Source organism: Leopardus geoffroyi, chromosome E1 (genome assembly GCF_018350155.1).
Source record: "Leopardus geoffroyi isolate Oge1 chromosome E1, O.geoffroyi_Oge1_pat1.0, whole genome shotgun sequence".
Classification (NCBI taxonomy): Eukaryota; Metazoa; Chordata; class Mammalia; order Carnivora; family Felidae; genus Leopardus; species Leopardus geoffroyi.
The window spans coordinates 37,302,515-37,328,263 of NC_059330.1; the positions used below are offsets into that span (position 1 = coordinate 37,302,515).

The 25,749-nt window shown below is 57.4% G+C and overlaps 1 protein-coding gene across 3 annotated transcripts; it reads left to right on the forward strand.

Annotated features, from left to right (window-relative positions):
- Positions 1-1,497: 1,497 nt before the first annotated feature.
- On the forward strand, positions 1,498-17,881 carry OSBPL7 (oxysterol binding protein like 7). Of its 3 annotated transcripts, none has more exons than XM_045488588.1 (23): positions 1,501-1,677; positions 3,023-3,177; positions 3,294-3,419; positions 3,605-3,658; positions 4,294-4,407; positions 4,765-4,875; positions 4,996-5,113; positions 5,762-5,865; positions 6,236-6,328; positions 6,414-6,546; positions 6,629-6,723; positions 6,913-7,008; positions 8,107-8,244; positions 8,794-8,887; positions 9,549-9,796; positions 10,687-10,824; positions 14,028-14,091; positions 14,223-14,301; positions 15,619-15,880; positions 15,984-16,128; positions 16,217-16,343; positions 16,565-16,687; positions 16,839-17,881. In XM_045488588.1, exons 2-23 carry the CDS (start codon positions 3,103-3,105, stop codon positions 16,945-16,947), a joined length of 2,646 nt encoding a protein of 881 aa, XP_045344544.1. In that variant the 5' UTR covers positions 1,501-1,677; positions 3,023-3,102; the 3' UTR covers positions 16,948-17,881. The 3 variants fall into 3 exon arrangements, 2 of the variants coding, with proteins under 2 accessions (XP_045344544.1, XP_045344546.1); XM_045488590.1 differs by having other exon boundaries at positions 1,504-1,677; positions 15,736-15,880; XR_006714928.1 differs by lacking the exon at positions 16,839-17,881 and having other exon boundaries at positions 1,498-1,677; positions 15,959-16,128; positions 16,565-16,679.
- The last annotated feature ends 7,868 nt before the right edge of the window (positions 17,882-25,749 follow it).

The following is a 25,749-nucleotide window of genomic DNA, read 5'->3' on the forward strand; positions in this document are numbered from 1 at the left end:
CTCCCTGGACCAATCCCACAAATGGCATCTCTTACATGCTTGTCCTTTTGAAAGCAGCTTCCGGCTTTGCCCAGTAGCTAACCTATCCCAAGTGGTTCTGAGCAAAAGAGCTGGGGCAAAACAGAATTCTGTCTTAGGAGGGGGTCTGGAGGGTCTCAAGTGGGAGGCCTCCTCCAAATCTTGGAGAACCAGAAGTTGCTAATGAAGGAGAGAGAATGCTTAACTAGAAGCCTGCCCTTGTCCATGACTGGCACGAGCAAAGTGGCTGTCAAACTTTCCTCCCAGACTTGGGGCAGTGCCACAGCTTCCTCAGTCCTGGACAGGCACCGTTCTGGCAGTGACGGTGCGCAGCAGCTTTTCTGTGGCCTGGTCCAGGACCGGCTTCCCACGGTGCCCAGCACTGTGCTGTATGCCCCAGGGATGGTTGATCGATGTGAAGTGAATTAAAAGGCCCTTGAGGCTTCTGGGTGTCAGAGCCCATCTGGCCAGTACCGCCCAGTGTTCTCCCTGACTCCAGAAGCCTGCCGGGTGCCAACAATGCCCTCCCGGGGCAGCAGGAGAGGTGCTGAGGCTCTGAATGGCATGGCAAACAGGCATCTCCTGAGAGATGTGTAAGATCCTGGAGGGTAAACCAAGGCCTGGGTGGGGCTGAGGTCAAAGAACCCTGCATCGCCTCCTTCACCTGCTGGCAATGCCTGAGGCCCCGCCATTAAAAACCCACTTCTTTCCAGAAAGCAGCTTCACTGTCCTTAAAGGTGTCCGTCCTTTTCACATTCATTTTAATGTGGTTCAGACCTTTCTTAAGGGCTAATTTTTAATTAGAATTGAGTACTGTGCTAAACACAGTACTCCAGCAGAAGAGCAGAGGTGCTCAGAAAGGGAGGCCGGGGGGACCTGAGTGGCTCCAGCTAGCCCTTTCCAACAGCCAGCTGGTTACTGCTGCAGACCCTCTCCTGATCCAGAGACCATGCCAGCTGGGGGTTCTGTGTTAGGCACGGGTACCGCCAGCCCCAGTGGGTCCTGACCTGGTGGGGCATCACCCACAATGACAGAGCCTCTGTGGGGGTTGCCCACACAGGGCTGCCTGGCCCTCTCTAGCCACGGCTGGCCTGCTGACCGTGCTCTTGGCACTGTCTATCGTGGTCCCCCGGGGGCATCCATCCCTTCCTGTCAACCTGATACATTTGCTGGCTCCAAATTTTGCAATCTATTTTCAGATGTAAAACGAGAGGCGGGGGGCGTTAATAAGGAAATGGCCTTGGGTACTAACTAGGGTCAAGGCCATGCTAGTAGGAGTAAACCCTTTACCACCACTGGCTTGAGGCCAGCAGCTCCCCAGTCCTCCGCGGTCTATCTGGAGCTGCGCCCAGTGGGGACTCTGCCCCCACTCCCAAGCTACCTCAGTGCTGGGGAGTCCGCTCAGCCCTGAGTCCTCCCGGGAGCAGGGGGGCAGAGCTGAGCGGCCGCCCGGAGCTTGGCGGGAGGAGGGGCCGGGAAGGGGGAGGTGGGGAGATCCGGCTGGAGGGGAGGCTCCGACGTCTCCTTCCTTCCTGGTTCCTGCAGCAGCTGCTGCCACTGCTAGGCTCCGTGAGGAGGGAGCGGGCGACTCGGAGACGGTGACTCAGAGGCGGAGAGGCGCGCGCGGGCCAAGGAGCACTGGCGTCCATGGACCCTGGGGTAAGGGGCCCGCGCTGGCTTTGGCTGACATTCCCCAGGCAGGCTTCCTCCCACCTGAAGCTGGCGGGTCTGCCCCTCTGGAGACAGGGGTGGGAATGGAAGTGGAAATGGGGCACCCGCCGGGCTCCCCTCGACCCTGCACCCTCTACTGACAGAGCCCCCCCACCCTCCACCCGCCAGCAGTGAGGGGCCAGGATTCTAGGGGGCCAGGAAAAGGACACAGAGATACCCAAACACCAGGAGAGTTTGGGAACTTTCAATGGCCAAATGCAGGAGTTTTACCCCCACCGGGTCAGCCTCTCGCACTCCGGGCCCCTCCGTCCCTACCTCCTGGCCACCACTACCCCACCGCATCCCTGTCCCTTCCCGGCCTTCGCTCCTCAGGTGCTTGCTGGCTCCACTGGAAGATCTGAGCTGTTTCCCCAGCCTCGGGCCAGCCTCGCCCCTCCAGTCCCCTCCCTGTCTCACACACACAGAACCTCATGCATTATTGATCTCCTCGAGGAGCCAGGATGGCCAGGGCTGGTGCCAAGGGCGCCTGTGGGCACTGCTGCGGGACCTGTGTGGACCTTGGCATGTTCTTGGCCGCCTCTTCTCCCGCCCACAGTGCCTCAATGGGCACTGAAGCAGGGTCCCCTGCTTTCTCTGGGTGGGTGTTACTTCTCAGGAACCCCAAGGACCGGGATGGTAGAATGGAGGCATTGAGGGGCACCGAGGGTCTCAGGTGGGCATCCTACGGTGGAGGCACAGAGAACAGTGGGGGCTGGCTCAGGCCTCAGTTTCCCGATGCCTAAGACAGAGGATCTGGAGACTGATTAGTGGGGAGTTGGGATGACAGAGAAGTCTCCAAGCCACGACGGCAGGTGGAGGAGTGTCTATAGGGGTCCTGGAGGAAGAGAAGCCAGATTGAGATCTTGCTTGTCCAGTCTCGGAATGCCTCTGCCCTGTTTTAGAGTCTCTTTTTTTCACTCCCATGCCTCCTCTCTGCTCCCCCCCCCCCACACCACCACACCCCCCCGCCCTAGGGAATCTTCCAGAGAAAGCACCAAGTGTTTCCTAGAGCCTGAGAATGTGGGCCCAAGGTGGGGCTGGGCGGACTTTTGTGGTTGTCTCTTGGCGCTGGCCTGCGGACTGCGTGCTAGTCCACCTCTCCGGGAGCAGTGGCCACAGCTGGAGGGTGTAGACAGGGAAACCCGCCCAGGGTGGGGAAGGGACAGATTCAGAGAGGCATGGCAGGTGAGCAGAAGATGTTGGTGAGCCCTTATCTCAGAGGGTGCGGGAAGGGTTGGAGGCGGGGAAGGTGATAGCAGGGTCTGTGCTCATGGGGTCTCTCTCTTGCTTCAAGGGTCCCCTCAGGACAAGGTGACATCCTTCGCCTTCCACCCTGCTCTACCATCTCAGCAGGGAGTGGCTGCTCCCATCTCCATGGACTTCCAGGAGAGGGTCCCTAACTCCTTGGCCGAGAGCATTCAGTCTGCAAAGCCCAGCAGTGCCCTGCAGGTCTGAGATGGGGAAGCAGGCAGTGGGTGGATAGAGCTTGGCCCCAAAGTGGGGGGGGGGGGGCAGATTTGGTCACCTCACCAACTGCTTTCCTACTTCTCTGTCCTGGACTGCAGGCCTCTGAGCTGTGGGAGGTAGAGGAGGAGCCTCGGGGCAGGCTGGGAGCAGAGGGTGTCATGCCCGAGAGGCAGGAAGGCCACCTGCTCAAGAAAAGGAAGTGGCCTCTGAAGGGCTGGCACAAGGTAGGGTGGGCTGGGCAAAGGGAGGGGCCAGATGCAGAGGCGAGTGGGGGATGGGGGGGAAGGGTGTAGGCAGCACTGGGTGTGTGTGGAGGAGAAGAAAAGTCCATGTGTGTTGTGTGGTTGCTCTCTCCCCATACCCTTTTCTGTCGGCCTCCTGGGTTCTCGTTCCTTCTGGGCAAACACAGAGATACTTTGTGCTCGAGGACGGAGTCCTTCACTATGCAACGACGCGGCAAGAGGTGAGTCAGGGCCTCTGCTGGGGGTTGTGGGCTGAGTGTGGGCCCAGAGTGGTCTGCACGAACAGGGGACTTTATCATCTTTTTTTTTTTTTTTTTATGTTTGTTTTATTTTTGAGGCAGAAAGTGACAGAGCATGAGCAGGGGAGGGGCAGGGAAAGAGAGGGAGACACAGAATCCGAAGGAGGCTCCAGGCTCTGAGCTGTCAGCACAGAGCCCGATGCGGGGCTCGAACTCACAAACTGCAAGATCATGACTTGTGCTGAAGTCGGACGCTTAACCGACTGAGCCACCCAGGCGGCCCAGAGAGCTTTATCATCTTTACCCTTGTTTCATTCTGGTGCTGGGGACAGGAACTAGAGGCCGGCATCCTCAGGATCTCTTTCTGAGAGGGCGTTTCCCTTCTCAGCCTTCGCGTTGCTGAGATTAGTTTTCCTTGCTCTCTGGCTCCCTTGTTCAGAGTATGACTTGACGTAGTGGGGTGCTCTGTGCACCAGAGGACAACTGACGAGTCCCTGCTGATGCTGTGAACCTGCTGCCTGGCCCTGGAGCCTAAGGTCACCTCAGGGAGATGATGGCTCTGGGGTCCCGGGGGCCTAAAAACAGTCCCATTTTTCCCTGCCCACCATCCACCCTAGATCACCAAGGGGAAGCTTCATGGCTCCATTGACGTCCGACTGTCTGTTATGTCCATCAACAAAAAGGCCCAGCGCATTGACCTTGACACTGAAGACAACATCTACCACCTCAAGGTGACATCCCTGGGAGCCAAGTAGTGGCTTGGGCCCCAGCCCAGCAGAGACACTAGGGCACGCAGGAGAGAGGGGCGGGTTGAGGGTCTGTCCCTGAGGTTGACAGCAAGGGAGTTCCCATCGTATACCACAGCCAATGGCAAGACGTCCCTCTCGGTTGTTACATGAACAGGTGCAGAGCTAAGGGCTCGGTCACCCCGGGGAAGCTGCGCTCTGTCTCCTTGCAAGGAGCCTTTGCACAAGCCGGGGACGACAGGGAGACACTCTCCTTGCCTGGGAAGCAGAGCCCCAACTTCTTGTCCCTGTGAAGCAATCCTTCCTTTCACGCTTCCCTCCCCATCTCCGTCACTTCTGCAGATCAAATCCCAGGACCTGTTCCAGAGCTGGGTGGCCCAGCTTCGTGCCCACCGCCTAGCCCAGCGCCTAGACATGCCCCGAGGCTCGCTGCCCAGCACCACTCACCGGAAGGTAAGGGAGGTCCTGGGGAGGCGGGGGGCAGTAACATGGGGACTCAGGGGTGGGAGCTTCAGGGAACTGCGAGATCCACGGAGGGGGTGCTGCCTTGCCTCACTCTTGACTCACCCACAGGCTCCTGGTGCCCAGCTTCCAGCAGCAGGCAGTGCTTCGGCTCTCCCTGGGGTCGGACCTCGGGAGAAGGTGTCTTCCTGGCTGAGGGACAGTGATGGGCTAGACCGCTGCTCTCATGGTGAGGGGCCCCTGGCACTGTGCCTCTGTGGGCAGGGCGGGTGCCGTTGGGTCTTGGAGGTGTCGGCTGTCACGAGGAGGTGGAACCGTTACCTCCAGCCCTGCCTCCGGGAACCTGGGGCCTCCAAGCCAACAGGATCTCCTTGGGCCTGCCCTGGGGAGCACCAGCCTCACCGAGAATGGCGGGGGCTTGCGTCTCAGGCACATAGACAGGACTCGGGGCCGGGGCTCACGAACAAGAAGACACAGAAAGCCAATCGGGGAGGGGTCCCGTGGAGTAGTGTCAGAGAAGGGGTGTGCTCTAGAACCCGTTCCTGGAGTAGGCAGCTGAGATGTTGGCCTGGGAGAGGGAGAGGGGGAGGTGCCACCAAGTGGGGACAGAGAGTCAGGGCCACCCCCACCCCGCACCCTGTGTGGAGGCGGCAAAGTTTAGGTATGTTATGGGGACCGAGGATGCCAGCCCTCTTGGGAAACCAGTGGTGGGAACTGGGAACTGCTTTGGCGTCCTGAGCCGAGGAGGGGGACACAGTGTCAGGGTTTCTGTGGCCGCCCAGGTGAGATGTTAGGAGGAGGAAGGGAAGCCGAGGGACAGACTCTGGGGCGCCCAGGCAGTGTTGGGAGAGGATATCCTCATTCATTCTTCCCGCAGAGCTCTCTGAGTGCCAGGGGAAGCTCCAGGAACTACACAGACTCCTCCAGAGCCTGGAGTCCCTGCACCGGATCCCCTCGGCCCCTGTTATCCCCACGCACCAGGTGAGGGCCAGGGGAGGAGACGGGGCCCTGCCCAGGGGACTCCTGCTTGCCGCCCTCACCCTCACCACTTCCCCGGGACAGGCCCCCAGGCCCCCTCGTGTGCTGCGGTTTCCTGGAGAGCCGCACATCTCCCTAGCTGACCCACCTCCCGTGTCCAGACGGCCTCAGGGTTGTCTCTCTGCCCCTTTGGAGTGACCCCTGCCTGCTGTACCCACGCCTCTACTAGGGTGTCATCTTCTTCCTCTGGGACGTCAGATGTCTCTGTGCCCTCCTCCGTGGCCATCTTCCCCTCTCCTGGCTTTCATGGTTGCTGCCCTTTTCCCCACCCTGAGTGAAACTCACCCCTCACCTCCCGCCTTCGACTTGCCAGGCCTCAGTGACAACTGAGAGACCCAAGAAGGGGAAACGGACCAGCCGCATGTGGTGCACACAGAGTTTCGCCAAGGACGACACCATCGGACGGGTGAGGTGGGGTGTGGACCCCAAGTCACCGGGGTGGGATGTCCTGGAGGAAGCTGTCACCTTCGACCCCTCTCCCTCACCCCCAGGTTGGTCGTCTCCACGGCTCTGTTCCCAACCTGTCTCGCTACCTGGAGTCCCGGGACCCCTCAGGCCCCCGCGGGCTGCCACCTCCAGACTATGCCCACCTGCAGCGTACTTTCTGGGCCCTGGCCCAGAAGGGTGAGTGCATGCTGGAGGGCGGTGGGGGGCAGGCGGGGAGAGGGAGAGGGAGAGGAGTCTGATGCCTGCCCTTGCCCCGCAGTGCACAATTCCCTCAGCAGTGTCCTGGCTGCCCTCACCGCTGAGTGGGACCGACTGCGGGACCTGCACCAGGGTTCAGAGCTGTCGCGGATGGGGGTGAGGCTCAAGGACAGGGGAGCGTGTGGGAGGAGAGGGCTTGAAGCTGAGGACCGCAGGCCTGGGGAGGAGAGCGGAGCTGGGTCTGGGGAGAGTGGTTGGCGGAGGCCATCTGCGCAGAGGGCAGTATCGCGGGGCGGGGAGGGCTTTGTCCTCCTGGCTCCCTGTCCCCTCACTGTCTCCTCGCAGGTCTCTGAGGCCTCAGCTGGCCCGAGGCGCCTCCACTCGCTCTCCGTCTCCTCGGACACCACTGCAGACTCTTTCAGCTCCCTCAACCCTGAGGAGGTAGGAGCCGGGCTGGGTTGTGGGAACCATTTCTCCTGCACCTTCTTTCTTAGCAGAAGTGAAGGCATGGTTGGTCTTCAGACCCAAAACAGGGTCCAGAAATCCTAGCTCCAACCCAATTCATGTAACATTGGCAGCAGCCTCGCCTTGGTCATTCCTGCCCTGCCAGTGTGCAGATTGCTTATACTTTTTTTTTTTTTTTTTTTTTTAAGTAGTGGAGCCCAACTCAGGGCTTGAACTCAGGGCTCTGAGATCAAGACTTGAGCTGATATCAAGAGTTGGAGGCGTAACCGACTGAGTTACCCAGGCACCCCAGAGTGCTTTTACTATTTTTTTTAAGAGTTATTTATTTTTTAATTTGAGAGAGAGAGAGAGAGAGAGCGCACAAGTGGGGGGCAGGGGGAGAGAGAGAGAGAGAGAGAGAAAATCTTAAGCAGGCTCCACACTCAGCACAGAGCCCGATGTAGGGCTCCATCCCATGACCCTGGGATAATGACCTGAGCCGAAATCAAGAGTCAGACACTCAAGTGACTGAGCCACCCAGGTGCCCCATGCTTTTGCTTAATTCAGTCCTATGCGGCCATGATCCTTACCCTCAAGTTCATGGTGGAGGAAACTAAGACTCAGGGAATCTGACCAATGGGCCCAGGATCCCCCAGTTGAGGATTGGCTGAGCTGGGACTTCCGTGTTCTGAGCACAGACTCTGGGGCCGGGCTCTGTGGGTTTGAATTTGGCTCCCGTGCTTGGTGGCTTTGTGACCCTGAGCCTCAGTGTCCTGGTCTGCAAAGTAGGGGATCATAACAGTACCTACCGCTTAGGGTAAGTGTCAGGATTGACTGCATTAATGCACACGGAAGGCTTGGAACCCATCTCAGAGTGAGTGCCTAGGCCATGTGAGCGGCTCTTATGGAACCCACGTTCCCCTGTCCCAGGCCCCAGTTCAGCCGCCACACCTTCGTATCCCACCACATTCTCTCCCTTCTGCGTCTTCTGCTTGGTGGGCTCCACACTCAGGCAGTAAAAGTCCCCAGCATGCTTCCCTCTCAAGGGAACTGTCAGGGCCGGGGAGCCCTGCCTGACACCTGTCCTTCCCACAGCAAGAAGCCCTGTACATGAAGGGGCGGGGGCTGACCCCCCAGCTGTCCCAGAGCAGCGTCCTGTCCCTTGCTGATTCCCACACAGAGTTCTTTGATGCCTGTGAGGTTCTCCTCTCTGCCAGCTCTTCTGAGAATGAGGTGAGGTGGGGGACAACCCTGGGAAAATTGGGATGGGGTCCAGAGAGACTAGAATTTGTAGATTCCCAAATCCTTTCTAACGCCTCAGCTGCTCTCTCGGGTAACACATCCAAACCTGTTGGGTTTGTGTGGCCCTGCTCAGAAATCTGCTGGAGACCCTTCCTCTAGTTTGATGTGCTTTATCCCCGTGGGGTCTTCCCGAAACTGCTGCCGCAGCCCCACCCCAGCCCTCTTCCTGTGAGCGGGTCAGCCCCAGCACTTCCCCTAGCCCTGAACCCTGGATCTCAGCAATGCCCTGCTACCTTTCCTTGGTGTTCGCCAAGTCCCTGTGCTCCCTCTCTGCAGGGAGAGGGCCAGGCGTCCCCTCCCAAAGTGGCAGGGCACACTCCATGATGTCAGTCTTAGGGCTCCCATCCTCCCCTCCCCCAAATACGTGTCTTCCCCCTTCCCATCAAAGGACTAGCTGGGCAGAGTCTTGCCAGGCCCTGGGCACTGCCCAGCTGCCCGGGGAGGCCCAGTCTGCCCAGCCTGTCATCTGTCCTGGCCCAGGGCTCGGAGGAGGAGGAATCGTGCACCAGTGAAATCACCACCAGCCTGTCTGAGGAGGTGCTGGACCTCAGGGGAGCTGAGCGCTACCAGAAAGGTACTAGCTGGGTGTGCAGGCATGGAGGGGTTTGGAGGGAGGTGCAAATCGTGTTTGTCCACAGCCCAGACCCCTTGGGAGGCAGTCTATTGTGGTGACTCATGGGCTAACAGCTTAGGGTGACCCCAGGAGATAAGGAAGGCTAAGCTGTGAGCTACAGAATGTTCCAGGAGCGGCTCCCGAGGTGGGTCGGGCTCAGGCCTGGGGGCTGGCCGTCAGTGCGGTCTTCTGAGAAGACTGGCATGGGGCCTGATACAGAGGCAGATGGTCCCATCTTGCCACTCTTTAGCAGTGCGGCTTTGGACATGTCATTTTACTTCTTGGAGCCTGTTCCCTCATCTGTAAAATGGGCTGAATAATCTGTATCCCAACATTGGTTTCTGTGTTTATGGAGGGGAACTGAGGGCCAGGGTGGGGGCTCAGGAGGGGCTTCTGGGGTTCAGGGTTTCCAGCAGCGGGAGGTGCCCTCTCTGAGTGGTTCTCGGCCCTGCTACCCACCTAAATCTCCCCGGGGGCTCGACTGCAGAGTCCAGAGGGGTGCTTGGGAATGAGTGTATCTAGGAGCACCTCAGGACTGGGGGCGGCGCTGGGGTTGGCCTGTGTGCCCCCCAAGTCTGGATACCCTGCGGGAGGAAGAGTGACGTGGCCGGGTGGGGCCCAGGGGCGTGTGTTCCAGGGAGAGCTGCGGGGCCACCCCGTCGCCGCTGCCTGCCAGCGGCCAGCGGGCCAGGGGCTGACGTGAGCTTGTGGAACATACTTCGGAACAACATCGGCAAGGACCTGTCCAAGGTGTCCATGCCTGTGCAGCTCAACGAGCCGCTCAACACTCTGCAGCGGCTCTGCGAGGAGCTGGAGTACAGCAGCCTCCTGGACCAGGCCAGCCGCGTGGCGGACCCCTGCGAGCGCATGGTACCCCCGGCACTCCTGGCGGGGCTCCTCCCCGCCACTGAAGCTCTACCTCCGCGGGTCCTTGCTTGTAGTGGGGTGGCAGCCCCCCTTCTCTGCAACCCCCCGGGGGCATGTCCCCCGCATCTCCCCGTCCCCGCAGCGGCATCTCCCTGCCCCCCCCCCCCAGCAGCGGCATCTCCCCCCTGTATTGGCATCTCTCCCCCACCAGTGGCATCTCCCCCCCACCAACAGCATTCTCCCCCACCCCCAGCGGCATCTCCCCCCACCCCCGTAGCTGCATCTCCCCCCCCACCAACAGCATTCTCCCCCACCCCCAGCGGCATCTCCCCCCACCCCGTAGCGGCATCTCCCCCCCAACCAACAGCATTCTCCCCCACCCCAGCGACATCTTCCCCCCCTCCCCGTGGCATCTCCCCTACCCAGCGTCATCTCCTGGCCCCCCGCCCCAGTGGCATCCCTGCCGCCCCAGTGGCATCCCCCCCAACCCCAGCTGCATCTTCCCGCCCCCAGTGGCATCTCCACCCCCCCCCCCCCAGCGGCATCTCTCCACCCTAGCAGCATCTCCCACCCACCCACCCCGTGGCATCTCTCCCGCCCCCAGCGGCATCTCCCCCGCCACCAACAGCATTCCCCCCCCACCCCAGCGGCATCTCCCCGCCCCCAGCGGCATCTCCCCCCCACCAACAGCATTCCCCCCCCAGCGGCATCTCCCCTCCCCTGTAGTGGCATCTCCCCCCCGCCAGCGACATCTCTCCCCCCCCCCCCGGTGGCATCTCCACTCACCCCCAGCGGCATCTGTCTGCCCCAGCGGCATCTCCTCATCACCCCACCCCAGCGGCCTCTCCCCGCCCCCCTCCTCCAGCGGCATCTCCTCGCCTTTCCACCCGCAGGTGTACATCGCGGCCTTTGCGGTCTCTGCCTACTCATCCACGTACCACCGAGCAGGCTGTAAGCCCTTCAACCCCGTCCTGGGGGAGACCTACGAGTGTGAGCGGCCTGACCGAGGCTTCCGCTTCATCAGTGAGCAGGTGTGGGCCCCGGAAGAAGAGGGGCCCTCACGGGTGGCTGGGGCTTCAGAGGGGCCAGGGTGCGGGAGAGAGAGCTCAGGGCGTCTGGCTCCGGGCCGAGCCCTGTGCCACATGGCGGTGGTGCAGAGGGCTCTCTGCTCCAGGGAGCTCCCTGCCGAGTGTGGGGGGTGGACTTGAAATGGGGAGTTATTGGACCATGTTCTAGAGCTGGGACCCTGGAGGCTCTGAGGCTGCCCTTCAGCCAGGAAGGCATGCTGTAGGGGCTGATCTCCACCTAGGTCTTGAGGGAGGATTGACGTGCACCAAGAATCCAGGGGGTGGGGAGAATGGGAGGCTCCAGACAGGGTATGAGAGACGCAGCTGGGTGGCAAGACAGCCCCAAGCCCTGAGGAGCCCTGCAGGCCAAATGGTTGCCTTCAATGGGGAGTCATCGAGGGTTTTAGGCAGTAGAGTGACAATGCTCCAAATTGCACTTTATAAAGATTGCTCAGACCGTGGTGTGCGGATGGGTCAGCCAACGCCATTAAGAGGCCATTTCAGTCATCCCTGTTAAGAGCTGACAAAGACCTGCACTTAGGCTGTGGCATCTGGATTGCGAGGACGTTGGATTCAGGAACTGTGTCATGTTGCCCTTGACAGGACACAGTTGTCAACAGAATGCTGTTACATGTAAGAGATAGGGGAGGTGGTCAATGATAGGGAAAAGCTGGAGATGGCCTTGAATTTCTGGTTCGGGGGCTCCAGCAGGTGTATGGAAGTGCCAGTTAGCAAGATGGGAAGTGTGTGAGGAAGGTAACTGCATTGGTGAGGCTCCTTGTCTACGTGGGCTTGACTTCCACGGGGAGATGTCTGGGAGGCCCTGGGCCGTGTGGGTACGGAGCGCCTCTGGGAACAGGTGGGGGCTGACAGACCCGGAAGTCACCAGCTTAGAGGACGGATGATGTCACGGGCTGCTCACGGGAGAGGGTCTGAGGAGGGTGGGCTGGGAAGGCGGAGGAGCTCCGAGGCCAAGTGCGGGTGGATGGTCCACAGGACTTTGACGGGGTTGGTTGGTTTACTGAGTGAGGGAGGTTTCTGAGAAGGGCTGTGGGCCGAGGCCGGGTTACAGCGGGTGGCTAGGAAAAAGGAGTATCGTAGGAAAAAATGAGACTTTAAAAAAATTAAAATTAGGAGCTCCTGGGTGGCTCGGTCGGTTAAGCACAAAACTTCAGCTCAGGTCATGATCTCATGGCCTGTGAGTTCAAGCCCTGCATTGGGCTCTGTGTAAACATCTCAGAGCCTGGATCCTGCTTCAGATTCTCTCTCTCTCTCTCTCTCTCTCTCTCTCTCTCTCTCAGGAAGAAATAAAAAACATTAAAAAAAATTAAAATGAAATGGGGCACCTGGCTGGCTCAGTCAGTGGAATGCACCACTCTTGAGCTCGGGGTCATGAGTTCGAGCCCTGCGTTGGGCGTAGAGCTTCCTTAAGAAAAGAAAAAATTAAAATAGAGAAAAAATGCAGCTTGTTTTCAAAACAGTTGACCGGGAGAGAAAGAGGAGAGAGAGAGAGGGTTTCAGCCAGAGGTGGGGATAGAGCTGAGGCAGGTGTTTTGTTTGTTTAGATTTTAAGTGTTTTTGAAAATATAGTGAAAAGTTCGTCCAGTACAGGAGTGTGTACAATAGGAAATGAGCTCCAGCTCCTTCTGAAGAGATTGCTGCTGCCAGTGTTTGTGCATATGTGAGCAAAAGTGTGTGTATCCAGAAAAGAAAGGTTTACTCTTTTTTTAAAATGGAAGAAACAGGAAATATTTCTTTAGTTTTTTGTTTTGTTTTGTTTTTTTAGAGAGGGAGGGCGCAAGTGAGTGAGAGGCAGAGAGGGAGAGAGAGAAGCAGCGTTCAAGGTCACCAGATGCCAGGCTCAAGCTCACGAACCGTGAGATCACGTCCTGAGCCAGAGTCCAATGCTTAGCTGACTGAGCCACCCACGCGCCCTGATATTTCCTTAAAAAAAAAAACATAAAAAAGTTTATTTATTTATTTTGAGAGAGAACAAGGACAAGCAGGGGAGAGGTAGAGAGAGAGAAATCCAAGAAGGCGCTCTGTGTCAGCACAGAGCCCAACTCAGGGCTCGATGTCATGAACTGTGAGATCATGACCTGAGCCTCAATCAAGAGTCAGACACTCAGCTTGGCTGAGCCACCCAGGCACCCCAGGAGATACTTCTATTTGGAGAGAAAGAGAAAAGTAGAGGGAAAGGCTGCAGGACAGTGGGGTGGAGGAGGGCAGAGCCTGCAGGAAGGGGTGTGAGGCAGCTGCACCAGGAGGAAGGTCCAGGCCTGGCAGTGGGTTCGGGGGGCTGGGGTCAGGGTGGGAGCCATAAATTGGTGGGAGGAGTTGCCACCTCTAGTCTCTCTCTGGGGGTGGGCGTGTCAATGTGGTTTGAAGGTGATGGGTTGGGTGTGGGTCCTCAGAGAAGGATTGGGCCCAGGTGTAGACAGAGTGTAGCATTAGAAGTTTCCAGGCGTGTGCTCTGTGTGTTCCTCGGCTCCGTGGGGGTGAATGAAGAGCAGGGAACCAGGGGCAGCACAGAGGAGGCCGATGCCAGGTGTTGTGACAAGTGGTGGCAGAAGGTTGTGGAGGGTGCTGTGAGAAGGTGGAGGTGACAGCAATGTCAGGCGGGAGTCGGTGGTGGAGCAGGGCGGATAGGGCACAACAGAGCAGAGTGGCTGAAAGTCTTGGGAGGAGTCATGGACCACAGGGAATGAGAGAGGCAAGGCTGCAGGCTTTGGGATACCCAAGTTCAAGTTCCAGATATGGAGCCGTTCCAAGGAGGGCAAGGCCAGGGTTTTTTTTTGGAGGCTGTGACGATGGTGAAGGAGAAAGCAGTGAGGGAAGAGGGCCCCCAGGAGGGCTGGCTTTCAGGCAGGGCACAGGAGGAAGCCTCATCTGTCACTACTAGAGGACTTGGTAGCCTCGAACAGGGGTCCTGGGGCTCCAGAAGGGAGTGAGTGAGAAGGAAGCATGTGAGGCCTCATGGGAACAGAGAGGGCAACAGAATCTGGGTGGTGGCTGAGGATGACAGAGACAAGAGACCTGGAATCACTGGTCTTCTGGTTTGGAGAGGAACTGGGATTGGGGATAAGGGACTTTGGGGAGCCCTGGGGTGAGGAGCAGACCCCATAATCCTCAGGGGCAGCGTCAAGAGACCTTCTTTGTTCACCAAGGTCTCCCACCACCCCCCCATCTCGGCATGCCATGCGGAGTCTGAGAACTTCATCTTCTGGCAAGGTGAGGCATGGGGGGGGGGGTGGTGAGGGGTGGGGAGGCGGACATGAGGGTGAATGGCAGATGGGGGAGGGGCTGGAACATTCTCTGGTCTCTTTTCTGCCCTCCCTCTCCCTCTCCCGACCCAACTCCAGACATGAAGTGGAAGAACAAGTTTTGGGGCAAATCCCTGGAGATTGTGCCTGTGGGGACCGTCAATGTCAGCCTGCCCAGGTGGGTGTCCCTAAGGCCCCAGCCTATGGGGCTGCTAAGGTCAGCAGCCAGGCCCAGCCTACGGGCCGTCTTCCAGGCTGGGGTGGTAAGGTGATAGGGGCAGGATCGAAAGGTCTGGCCTGAAGCTGGTTGCGGTAGGGTAGTGTCTATACATCTCACACCTATTTTTACAGCCATTGTGCATACAGAAACAGGAAAAATCCTAGAACGGTAGAGCTGGAAGGGCTCACTGAGGTCATCTGATGCAGTGGCTTTCACACTCCCTTGACCGTGACTCACAGTAAGAAATCCATTTGAGACTTCAAGCCAACGCGCAGACGCACCCACCCTCATACACACACCCACAGAGACCTAAGTTGACCTCAGGACTGATCGCAAACCACATTGGAAACACTGTCCTCTAGCTCATGTCATTTTCCAAGTGGGGACAGCAGCCAGAGAAGAAGGGGGCTTACCCGGCATGGTCCAGGAGTTAGCGAGAGGCCAGTCCAGGGCCGGGAAGATCCTGGGCTTCAGAGTTAGAAGTTCTGTCTGGCAGCTTTGATAATTATGCACGCAACAAAGAGGCTTAATGCTTCAGAGCCTCCCGTCCACTCTTCCGTGAAATAAGAGTAATGAGTAGAACCCAGAGGAAGGGGGGATTAAACAGGGTAACGTGTGAATGGGCCTACCCTGGTCCCTGGCACCCACGGGCAGGGACTCTGTGTATTTATCCCCATGACGTAGGCACTCAGGAGCTTTATCAATGAATGGAGACCTGTTGACTCAATATTTTTTGTGAGGACTGTTGTGCTTTGTAAATGTGTCATCTTTTTTGTTTTGTTCATATATATATATATATATATTTTTTTTTTTTTTTTTAACGTTTATTTATCCTTGAGACAGAGAGAGACAGAGCATGAACGGGGGAGGGGCAGAGAGAGAGGGAGACACAGAATCGGAAGCAGGCTCCAAGCTCTGAGCCATCAGCCCAGAGCCCAACATGGGGCTCGAAATCACGGAACGCGAGATCGTGACCTGAGCCGAAGTCGGACACTCAACCGACTGAGCCACCCGGGCGCCCCTATATATTTTTTTTAACATTTATTTTTGAGAGAGAGCACATGCCTGTGCACAAGCAGAGGAGGGGCAGAGAGAGAGAGGGAGAGAGAGAATCCCAAGCAGGCTCTGTGCTGTCAGCGCAGAGCCCAACTCGGGGCTTAAAGAGGAGTTCGACCTCATGAGCTGTGAGATCGTGACCTGAGCTGAAATCGAGAGTCACACGTTTAACCGACTGAGCCACCCAAGCGCCCTATAAATATGTCATCCTTCACGCAGAGGCAGAACCAGGACCGCAGTGTTCCTTCCACAGACCCACATGACGGGCATCCTGGCTCAGGGTGGCACTTGTTCCCGGGGCCAGCCAGCTGCCCTCCCCTGCTCTGTCTCTCTCAGATTTGGGGACCACTTTGAGTGGAATAAGGTGACGTCCTGCATTCACAACATTCTGAGCGGCCAGCGCTGGATCGAGCACTATGGGGAGGTGCTCATCCGGAACACGCAGGACAGCTCCTGTCACTGCAAGATCACCTTCTGCAAGGTGGGCATCCCCACCCTGACCCTGCCTGTCTGCCGCCAGCAGCTCACCCTGGGGGAGGGGAGGGGACACCTCCCTAAGTCCCCTGCCTCCACCCCCACCCCAGGCCAAGTACTGGAGCTCCAACGTCCACGAAGTGCAGGGGGCCGTGTTCAGCCGGAGCGGCCGTGTCCTCCACCGACTCTCCGGGAAGTGGCACGAGGGGCTATACCGGGGATCCCTGCCCGGCGGTCAGTGCATCTGGAAACCCAGTAAGTGGCCTGGTCAGGGAGGGCCGGGCAGGGGTGAGGGTGCCTATGGCACAGTCCACCTGCCCCAGCCCCTTGCCTTCTCCCCCAGACTCCATGCCCCCAGACCACGAGCGAAACTTTGGCTTCACTCAGTTTGCCTTGGAGCTGAATGAGCTAACGGCAGAGCTGAAACGGTCACTGCCTTCCACGGACACGCGGCTCCGGCCAGACCAGAGGTCAGTGTCAGGTGGGCCCCACCCTGGAGCCTCTGGGCTCCTCCCTCTTCCACATGAGCTTCCGCATCCTGCTTGGCCTGTTCTTCCCTCTTGGCGTTGCCCCAGGGAGATGGGTCCCATCTGGGGGCAGAGCTGGGCAGGGGATCTCTGTCCCCTGGGTTTGGCGGGGGGGGGGGGGGGGAGGGGGGGGCAGTTCCCCTGACTGCCATGTGGGTGCTTAGGTACTTGGAGGAGGGGAACATACAGGCCGCTGAAGCCCAGAAGAGAAGGATCGAGCAGCTTCAGCGGGACAGGCGCAGAGTGATGGAGGAGAACAACATCGTCCACCAGGCTCGCTTCTTCAGGTACCTCTGCCCTCTCCCTGGGCCTCTGCCATCCAGGCTCCTTGCCACCTCCCATACAGCCCCTCCTCACTCTGAGTGGGGCCGGCTATGGGAGGCAGCGTCCGGGGACCCTGGCCTTAGTTCGGGATGTTCACCCCTCTCCTTCCCCCAGGCGGCAGACAGACAGCAGTGGGAAGGAGTGGTGGGTGACCAACAACACGTACTGGAGGCTGCGGGCCGAGCCGGGATACGGGAACCTGGATGGGGCCGTGCTCTGGTAGCCCTGGCCCTCGGGGGGCAGGAGGCTCAGGTTCCTCCCTCCTGCCTCTACCTCCCACGGACACACGGGTGAGGCCAGGCTTCCCCACTCACCGCCCTGGAGACCAAGGGGGCAGCCCTGGCTTTGTCCCCTCTGCCGGCCAGAGGGGCTGCATCCCGGCCCACTGCCCACCCCCTGTTTGGGGTGGGAAGCAGGATTCGTGCTTCCCCAGTCTTGTTTTCCCAGACAACCAGCATGTAAGACCCTTCTTGTTCTGTCATTCCCCTTCTGTCCCCTTTGGGGTACTTGGGGGAGACTCCAGGCTCTCCAGGATCTGTTCCCCATTTAGTGCCTTCCTAGGACACAGGGGACCCCTTGATGCTCCCCAGGCTTCCTATGCCCAGGGCTCTGGCCCCGGCTGTGCGGTTGGAGTGAACGAAGGAGAAGAGATGGCCTTTTCTCCCACCCCCCGTCCGTCCCATCCCTCTCCAGCATCTTCTCCCCTGTGCCCCGGCTCAGCGGGGCTCCCTTTGCTCGGTCCTTGGCAATCTCTCCCATCCTCCTGGATCCCCGTCTCCCAAACTGCAAAATGCCTGCAGCTTCTGGCTCCTTCGGCCCTGGTCCTCAAGCGGAAGGGAACTTCAGTCACAGCTCGGCAGGTCCCCGCTGTGTGGACAAGACCCGTCCAAGAGGCGGGGAGCGAACTGAGCCGGCAGGGTGCCTGGCCTCAGACCCCCTGGGAGTGAGTGAGCACGCGTGAGAGTGTGAGTTTGTGTAGGAGTGTGTGCATGTGTGCGTGTGCCCGTGTACTGCTTGCAGGCGAGCAGGGTTCCCAATGTAGCCCGATGGCCCCTGCTGGGGGTCCGCCACTGTTGCTCATTTTCGCACAGTCTGCCTCTGATTAAGGTGAATCGCAGTGACATTCCAAGCTCCAATAAAGACAACCCCGAACTTGGGCCTGAGACCATTCATTTAAAAACACGTGTGGTCAAGCTCAGTGAAGCCTCACAGCTCCCCACTCCCCTGGGCTGAAAATCCCCTGTCCTCTCTCCCTTAATCCCCACATCCTGTCCATTCTCTCTCGGAGGCCTGAGCTCTGGTCCCCTTCTCTGGATTGCTCCTGGCTTAGGCTGGGCCCTGAGCGACCCTCGCCTGGACTGTCACCTCACCGCCCCTCTCCCCTGCCCAGGCACCTCCGTTCTGATGCTGGCTTTCAGGGTGATATTTTTAAAAAGAGATGGGGTTTCCTCATGCCTGTTTCAATCAAATATATCCGTTGCTCCTGGGGACCTAGAGGAAAAACCCACACTCTTCAACTAGGCTGGAAACTGTGGTCCGTGTCCCCCCTCTGGCATAGAGTGCTGACCCCCACACCCAGCATCGATGGTCAGGTCTCCTCCCACCCCAGATCAGTGAGTGTCCACGGAGAGACGGGAGCAGAGGTGGGGGCAGGAGAGTTGGAAGGGGCCAGGGAACAAGGCCAGCTACACGTCTCCTGCTCCCCTACCCAGCCAAAGCTAAGTTTACATCCGAGCTCTGTTACCAAAGCTGTGTGGTCTTGGTCAAGTGCCTTCTCTTTCTGTTTGGAGACTTTGTTCCTTCATTTGATTTCTCTCTTTTTTTTTTAAAGGGTGATTTATTAAAAAAAAATTTTTTTTTAATGTTTATTTATTTTTGAGAGAGAGAGACAGAGCATGAGCGGGGGAGGGGGAGAGAGAGAGGGAGACGCAGAATCCGAAACAGGCTCCAGGCTCTGAGCTGTCAGCACAGAGCCCGACGTGGGGCTCGAACCCACAGACCACGAGATCATGACCTGAGCCAAAGTTGGACGCTCAACCGACTGAGCCACCCAGGCGCCCCTCCTTCATTTGATTTCTTATATGTCCAAGGAGAAAGTATGGGAAGGGGCCCAGGCTCCTGATCTCATTAGCTGCCTCAGCCCCTCACCCTGTCTTGTGGCAACAACAGGCCCCCAAGCCCTGCTCTGGTTTGATGGCTGTGCCAAGAGCACGTCACACTTTCTCCAGGGGGTGTGTGTGTGTGTCAAGAACGGAGGGGACTCCGGAGCCACGGCCGCCCCTCCAATCCTAGTCCTTTTCCTCTCCCCAGCCCCCTCCGCATTTGCACAGTTTATTTCCGGAGGGCGTGAAGTTAAAATGAATACACTCATCCTGACACTACGTACCAGAAAGAACCTCAACCCACTCCAAAAAAAGCTAAAGCTTGCCCACTTTCAGGGGTTGTTTTTTAATACAAGGTGCACTGCCCTCCTCCCCAACCCTTTCCACTCAGAGCAACGCAGCACCTGACCGGCTTGTGTTCCACTTCCACATATTTTTAAGAACTAGATGGGGCGCCTGGGTGGCGCAGTCGGTTGAGCGTCCGACTTCAGCCAGGTCACGATCTCGCGGTCCGTGAGTTCGAGCCCCGCGTCAGGCTCTGGGCTGATGGCTCAGAGCCTGGAGCCTGTTTCTGATTCTGTGTCTCCCTCTCTCTCTGCCCCTCCCCCGTTCATGCTCTGTCTCTCTCTCTGTCCCAAAAATAAATAAACGTTGAAAAAAAAAAATTAAAAAAAAAAAAAAAAAAAAAGAACTAGAGTTTCAGATGGACCAAATTCTGAAGTTATTTTTCAAACGGAGATAGGAGACTAGCCACTTCTCTGCCCACGGGAACCAGGCCCGCTGTGGCCTGACCAGCATCCTCCCCAAGCCCGGGGTACCAACTCACTGCGGGGTGGGGGGGGGAGGGGAGGGAGCAGGGAATGGTCAGATTGGTGAGGCTTCTCCAGCTGGAGGACTGTCGTTTTCTTAGAAACCCTCCCCATCTGGCCAAGGTTTGGTGGGTCATCACAGACAGGGCTCTCAGGGCAGACTGAGGGGAGTCTGGAGCTCCGGCCCTGGGCTGTGCTCTGTGGACTGTATGTGCGGGGCCCAAAGCAGCTGTGGGCACAGAAGATGGCGTCCACCTTTCAGCTACCGAGAAGACGTGTGTGGGGGGTCCTCAAGTCCAGTCTGAGGAAGCAATGGTGAGCCCCATTCTCAAGCCTATCCCAGTCTAGTCTGGTGAGACACAGGAGCACTACTCACCACTGGGCTTGGGGCAGCCCCCCTCCCCAGACCTGGACCCCCAGCCTTGGATGGAAGAAATGGCAGGGCTGGGACAGAGGGGAGGAGTATGGGCTTAGAGGCCCCACATCTTAACTGAGCTTGGGAGAGGTGTGAGGTAGAAGGCACCCAGTTTGTAAAGCCAGAGACCTACATCCCTGGATGAGTGAAGGTCAGAGCTTGAAGAGCAGGGAAATGCTTGGGCCCAACAATGGCGGCAGAGGCAGGGGGAGCCAGGCAGGAAGCGTCAGTCCTCACCTCACACACTTTGGGCCCTCCACCCCCAACCTTTCCACTCAGAGAAATGGTCTTTTTTTTTTTTTTTTTTTAAATTTTTTTTCAACGTTTATTTATTTTTTTGGGGACAGAGAGAAACAGAGCATGAACGGGGGAGGGGCAGAGAGAGAGGGAGACACAGAAGCGGAAACAGGCTCCAGGCTCTGAGCCATCAGCCCAGAGCCCGACGCGGGGCTCGAACTCACGGACCGCGAGATCGTGACCTGGCTGAAGTCGGACGCTTAACCGACTGCGCCACCCAGGCGCCCCAGAAATGGTCTTTTTAAAACTTAGTTGAATAACTGATGGGGATGCCTGGGTTGTCAGGGTGCAAAAAGGCCGAGAATAACTTCTAACCCCCCAATACCCTGAATCTTCTGAATAAATGGGTGGTTTAGGGTGCCTGGGCGTACGTGTTGATAATAAACCAGAGAAGGGAAAGACTGCTGAGCCGGCCAAGGAGCTAGGTGTCAAAGATAAACAGACATTAAAGGGGCAAAGACAGATTTTATTCAGGAACCACTGACAGCGGGGCAAGTTTCATTCGGTCTGTGCAGAGGAGACTGGGCATTTCAAGGGAGAATGAGGGAGGAGGGAGGGGGCGAGCAAGGGCTCCAGTAGTCAAAGAAGTGAAAAATTACAAAGGATTGGCCAGTGTAAATGCAATGAGGCATCAGGGGTGCCTGCTAGCTTGCAGTGATCAAAGTTGGATCCTGTCCTCCCATAGAGCCTGGGAGACAGGCCCCAGCCTTCCTGATGATCACATTTCAAAGGAATGGCTTCCAGGTCCTTGAGAAAGACACTCCTGAGTGTAGGAGATACGTGTATACCTCAGAGGGACAGAGGAAGGAGTCATAATTATAAGCCCTTTCAGGTAAATGCTCTAAGAAAGGTAAGTCAGGAGCCCATCATCAGGTGTTTGCGAGGAAGAAACACTAAATTCTCCAGGCAGCACTGAGCTCTCTCAGACAGGCGTCTTAAAGAGGTCTCCTAGGGACATTCTAGGGACACGGCCCTGTGCTTCTGGAAGCCGTGCTGGAGTTTGGTGAGGGGATTGGATTGATTTGTTATGTGCTGGGTTCTGCCATTCTCAGGGGCACTTGACATTCCCTCCTTGAGATCAGGGTGAGGGCCCGATCCCCCTGAAGCTGGAGTGCCTGTTTAGGGCGCGGAAGGAGGCCAACAGGCCAGCACTTGCCTCCCTGCTGAGGTGGATGGGGTGGGGGCTTTCCCCCACCCGCTCTGCAGCAGACAAAAGGCAATCAGTGGGGGCAGTGGTGGGTGCCCACAGCCCTTGACCCACGCCATGGTATAAAATCCTCAGTTTGCAGAAAGGACCCCCTCCATATACATCAGGGTACTGGAAGCATCTTTAGCAACCTCAGGTAAGTCCAAACCGTTGTCACTTTGCCCCATGATGCCCGGACCCCAGGGATGCTGGATCTTGCTGGTTCCTAATATGACAGGCCTCTCAAAATGATGGGTGGGCTGGGCTATGGGAAGGGTGTGAATAGAAGAAGAAATTGGATTCGGCAGGAGAGAGAATGGGGATGAGAGTTGGCTTCAGAGTCTGAGCATCTAGGACCAAGGTGGTGAAATTCTTCCAGCACCCTCAAGAGGGCGCCTGCGTCTCTTTGAAAGGATCAATTCAGGCACATCCTGAGCCCACCTGGCAGATGCCTGCACCCACTGTGGGCTCAGATTCAAAGGCCCCCAAGAATCTGGCAGTGTCTGGGTCCCAGCTGGGCAGTGATAAACAACAGTGGAGACACTATCAGCCCACGTTCCTGCGGATTGTCAGTGTGCTCAACCACTGCCCACCTACACTTTTCAGACGACACACTGGGTCAGGAAACTCCTTCTCTGGGAGACCCAGGTGTCCCCAACCACTCCTAGAGACTGCCCAGGAGGGCCGGGGGAGGGTGGTCAGGCTCCGTTTGCCTCCTCTCTTGACAGGTAACAGCCGGTCAAGGACAACGGGTCCAGGATCACACTCTCACACCTACACACACACACACACACACACACACACACACAAAGCTTTCACAAGAGAACTTTTCCCTGGGTTTCTGACAGCCCTCCTGCTTGTGCAGCCCCCAGAGCTATCACACACTGGGACAGGAACCATGATGGTGCCTCAAGGGGCTAGGATCCGTGGGTACCCGGAATTCCTGACCAACTGGCTTCCAGGTCACAGCGCAGGTATCTTTCCCAGGTACACCCTGCCGGAGATTGTGCCGGCCACTGCCTTTACCCCCTCCCAATGCATGACAGACACGGGGGTCAGCCATTGGCCGGGGGCCAGGTCTCCCTGCACTGGCCAGGAGCTCAGAGGAGTGTGAGAATTCTAAATTCCAACCAGGCTTTTCAGGTCCTAATGAAGTTATATTTTGCAAAGGCTGGAAGACAGAACCTATTTTAAGCTATTAGCTTGGTTTGTAATCTTTAAGTATTTAACATATGGTGTATGGGCTCGTGTTTGTACTCCTATCCTGGGCCCTCCAAATGTTAGGGGCAGGGAGGGAGGAGAAGATTCTTTGCAGTTTGCTTCTGAAGGGTATGGAGGCAGGGGGAGCGGTCCACCTGTGGCCTCCCGGGAGGGATGACATTGGGAACGAGAAGGAAGTAGGCCACAACCAGTTTGGCAAAGAGGTCTTGGCTGATGTGGGAAGCCATCTCACCGAGGGGCCCAGGAGGTGGGAAAGGCAGGTCCTATTTGCCCTCTCTCCCTCCTCTGTCATTTAACAAGGCACTCCAGGCCCAGGGTAGCCTCTCCCCTCCTCCCTGGACCACTGGAGGCCGCCATACTTCCATTCTGCTACCTGCCAGGCAGGGTGGTCTGGGAAGAGCACTGGACTAAGAGCCAGGAGATCTGGCTGAGGCCCGGAACTCAGCTCTCCCCGCTCTGCCGTTTCTTCCCTGCCTGTTTCCCCTCCGCGGACTGGGCATAATCCAGTGGGCATAATCCACTGCGCAGTGGAACGACCAACAAAGGTGGCTTTAGAGGATGTGGGCTGGCGTCACCACGGGCTCTGCTGCCCCCAGCAGTCCCCCTTTGCAGGCAGGTCCTCCTGGAGAGAGGGAAGCAGAATTGAGGGCGCGAGTGTGCAGACACCAGCGGGTGCCCTAAGTCTCCCAATACTTTTTGCCAAGAAAGGAGCACAAAGTATCTCCCCAAATAGTGAGGGGGTTCACACACCGGTCCAGGGGGGGAAGGGGCAGCACCCTTCATCTCTGTAGTCCCCTCACCATCACTCCCTGAGACAGAGCCCAGCATCCTTCTGTGAGCTGACTCATCCCCTCCCTAGTTAAGGAGCTTCGGGGCGCGGGAGCTCCGGCCCCACCCGCCTCACACGCACCGGGAAACCTGGCAAAAGGGGCCAGAAGGTCCTCGAGGCCAGGAAGTCCGGGCTGACAAAGTTGAAGGTCGGGGGAAGGGGCGGAAAGGGGCCCGCGCCCCCAGGCATCGCCTTCAGCGCGCGCTCCCGCACCGACCCCGGCGGGGGGCAGGGGGAGGCCGGGCTGGCGGGTGGCCGGGGAGCGAGCTGACTACCGACTTCGCGGGAGCCCGGGGACCGGAGCCGCGCCGCCCAGCCCGGCGATCGGCTGCAGCGGGCCCGGTGGCCGCGGGGCGGAGCCCGAGGACCGGAGACGCGCGTGCGCGAGGCCTCGGCCGCGGGGTGGGAGCGAGCGCGCCGCGTCCTCTGTGGTCTCTGCCCGGAGCTGCGCTGGAGCCCCGCTTCCCCCTGACCTGCACTGCCGGGCTCGGGACGCGTCCTCAGACCCGGTGGCCCGCCGCGGGGAGCCCGCCTGGGACGCGGGACGGGAGGGCGCGGGGAGCCCGGGCTCCGGAGCGGGACCGAGGGGGCCGGAGTCATCTGCGCACACCAAGGCGGGTCCCCTCCCCAGCACGGGCACCCGGGACCCTGCCCCCCACCCCCACCAGCCTGCAGAGACAGCAGGCCCCGGGCACCCCTATCCTGGATGACCTCCCCCAACACAGCATCCTCTGCCACTAGCCGCCTCCATCTCAGTGGGTTTGCGATGTGTCAGGGGATAAGTATCTGGAAAAAGGTGCCTTGGCTGAGCGGGAGGATCGAAAAGGGGAAGCATGGGACGGAAGAGCCACAAGGGGGTGAGAACAAGAGGCTGGAGGCAGGGATATCTGAAGGCAGAATAATTTAGGGCCGCGTGTCTGGAGAGGTGGTGACTAAGTTCTCTTCCTAGCTTGTCAGTTTCTCCTTGTATTTCTTTAAAACAACATAGCACAAGTTTTTTGTTTGTTTGTTTTCCCCCTCCTCGCCCCTGTTAAAATTAATGCATGTTCATTGTTGGACAGTTAGAAAGTAACAAAAAAGAGTAAAGCAAAAATACAAATGGCTTACAATCCATATCCCAGGGACTTTCTTTCTTTCTTTCTTTCTTTCTCTTTTTTAATTTTATTTTTAAGTAATCTTACGCCCAACATAGGGCTAGAACTCCCAACCCGGGGATCAAGAGTCAAAAACTCCACTGACTGAGCCTCCCAGGTGCCCCCAGGGACTATCTTTCAAAGATTAACATTTTCTTCCATAAATGTTACATGATCACACCGTATGTGGTTTTGCACCCTACATCAGGATCACATTCCCACATCCTTCAAAAACATGATTTTTAAAGTATGTGGAATATTCCATTGGAAAATAAGAGGCTTAGACTTATACCCTTTAAAATATATCATAATATAGCAATGAAAGTCCTTGAATCCTTGTCATCTGATTTTTTAGGCTAAATTACTGAAAATGGAATTATTAAGATCTAATGCAGTGGGTTTCAAGCCTGGCTGAACATTCCATTGCTCTGAGAACAGGTTTTACAAAGACCATGGCCAGAGTGGGGCCAGTTGTCACATGTTCTACTGACTGAGCCAGCCAGGTGCCCCTGGGCCTTGCTATTTCCAAAATGTTCCTCAGGGCACTGGGCAGCTCAGTCGGTTAAACGTCTGACTTTGGCTCAGGTCATGATCTCAGGGTTCTTGAGTCCGAGCCCCGCATCTGACAGCTCAGAGCCTGAAGCCTGCTTTGGGTTCTGTGTCTCCCTCTGTCTCTCTGCCCCTACCCTGCTTGCATTGTCTCTCTCTCAAAATAAATAAACTTAAAAAAAAAATGTACGTGATGGAAAAACGGCACATCAGGCAAACAACAGTTCCCCCCACCCTTTATACAAATAAACAAATAAAAGAATACATACTCATTATAAAACAAATCAATAGTATATACAAAACAATATAACAAGCAATATAATAGTATAGTATAATACAGTGTACCCCGAAAGCGATAGATTCAGGCAGCTGAAAACTGAGCCCATTACTGTTGAAACGAGACCACAATTTCAACCCTTATCAGAATTGCATTTTGAACACTGGGTTTTGTGAGAAGGAGTGAAGGTGGACCACAAAGGTTTTG

Bases quoted from the DNA above. Each gene is read 5' to 3' on its own strand.
- OSBPL7 (XM_045488588.1), top strand. From the start codon at position 3,103: ATGGACTTCCAGGAGAGGGTCCCTAACTCCTTGGCCGAGAGCATTCAG. The intron at 3,420-3,604 runs GTAGGGTGGGCT...GGGCAAACACAG, and splicing joins CTCTGAAGGGCTGGCACAAG to AGATACTTTGTGCTCGAGGA. The intron at 16,688-16,838 runs GTACCTCTGCCC...TCCTTCCCCCAG, and splicing joins CACCAGGCTCGCTTCTTCAG to GCGGCAGACAGACAGCAGTG.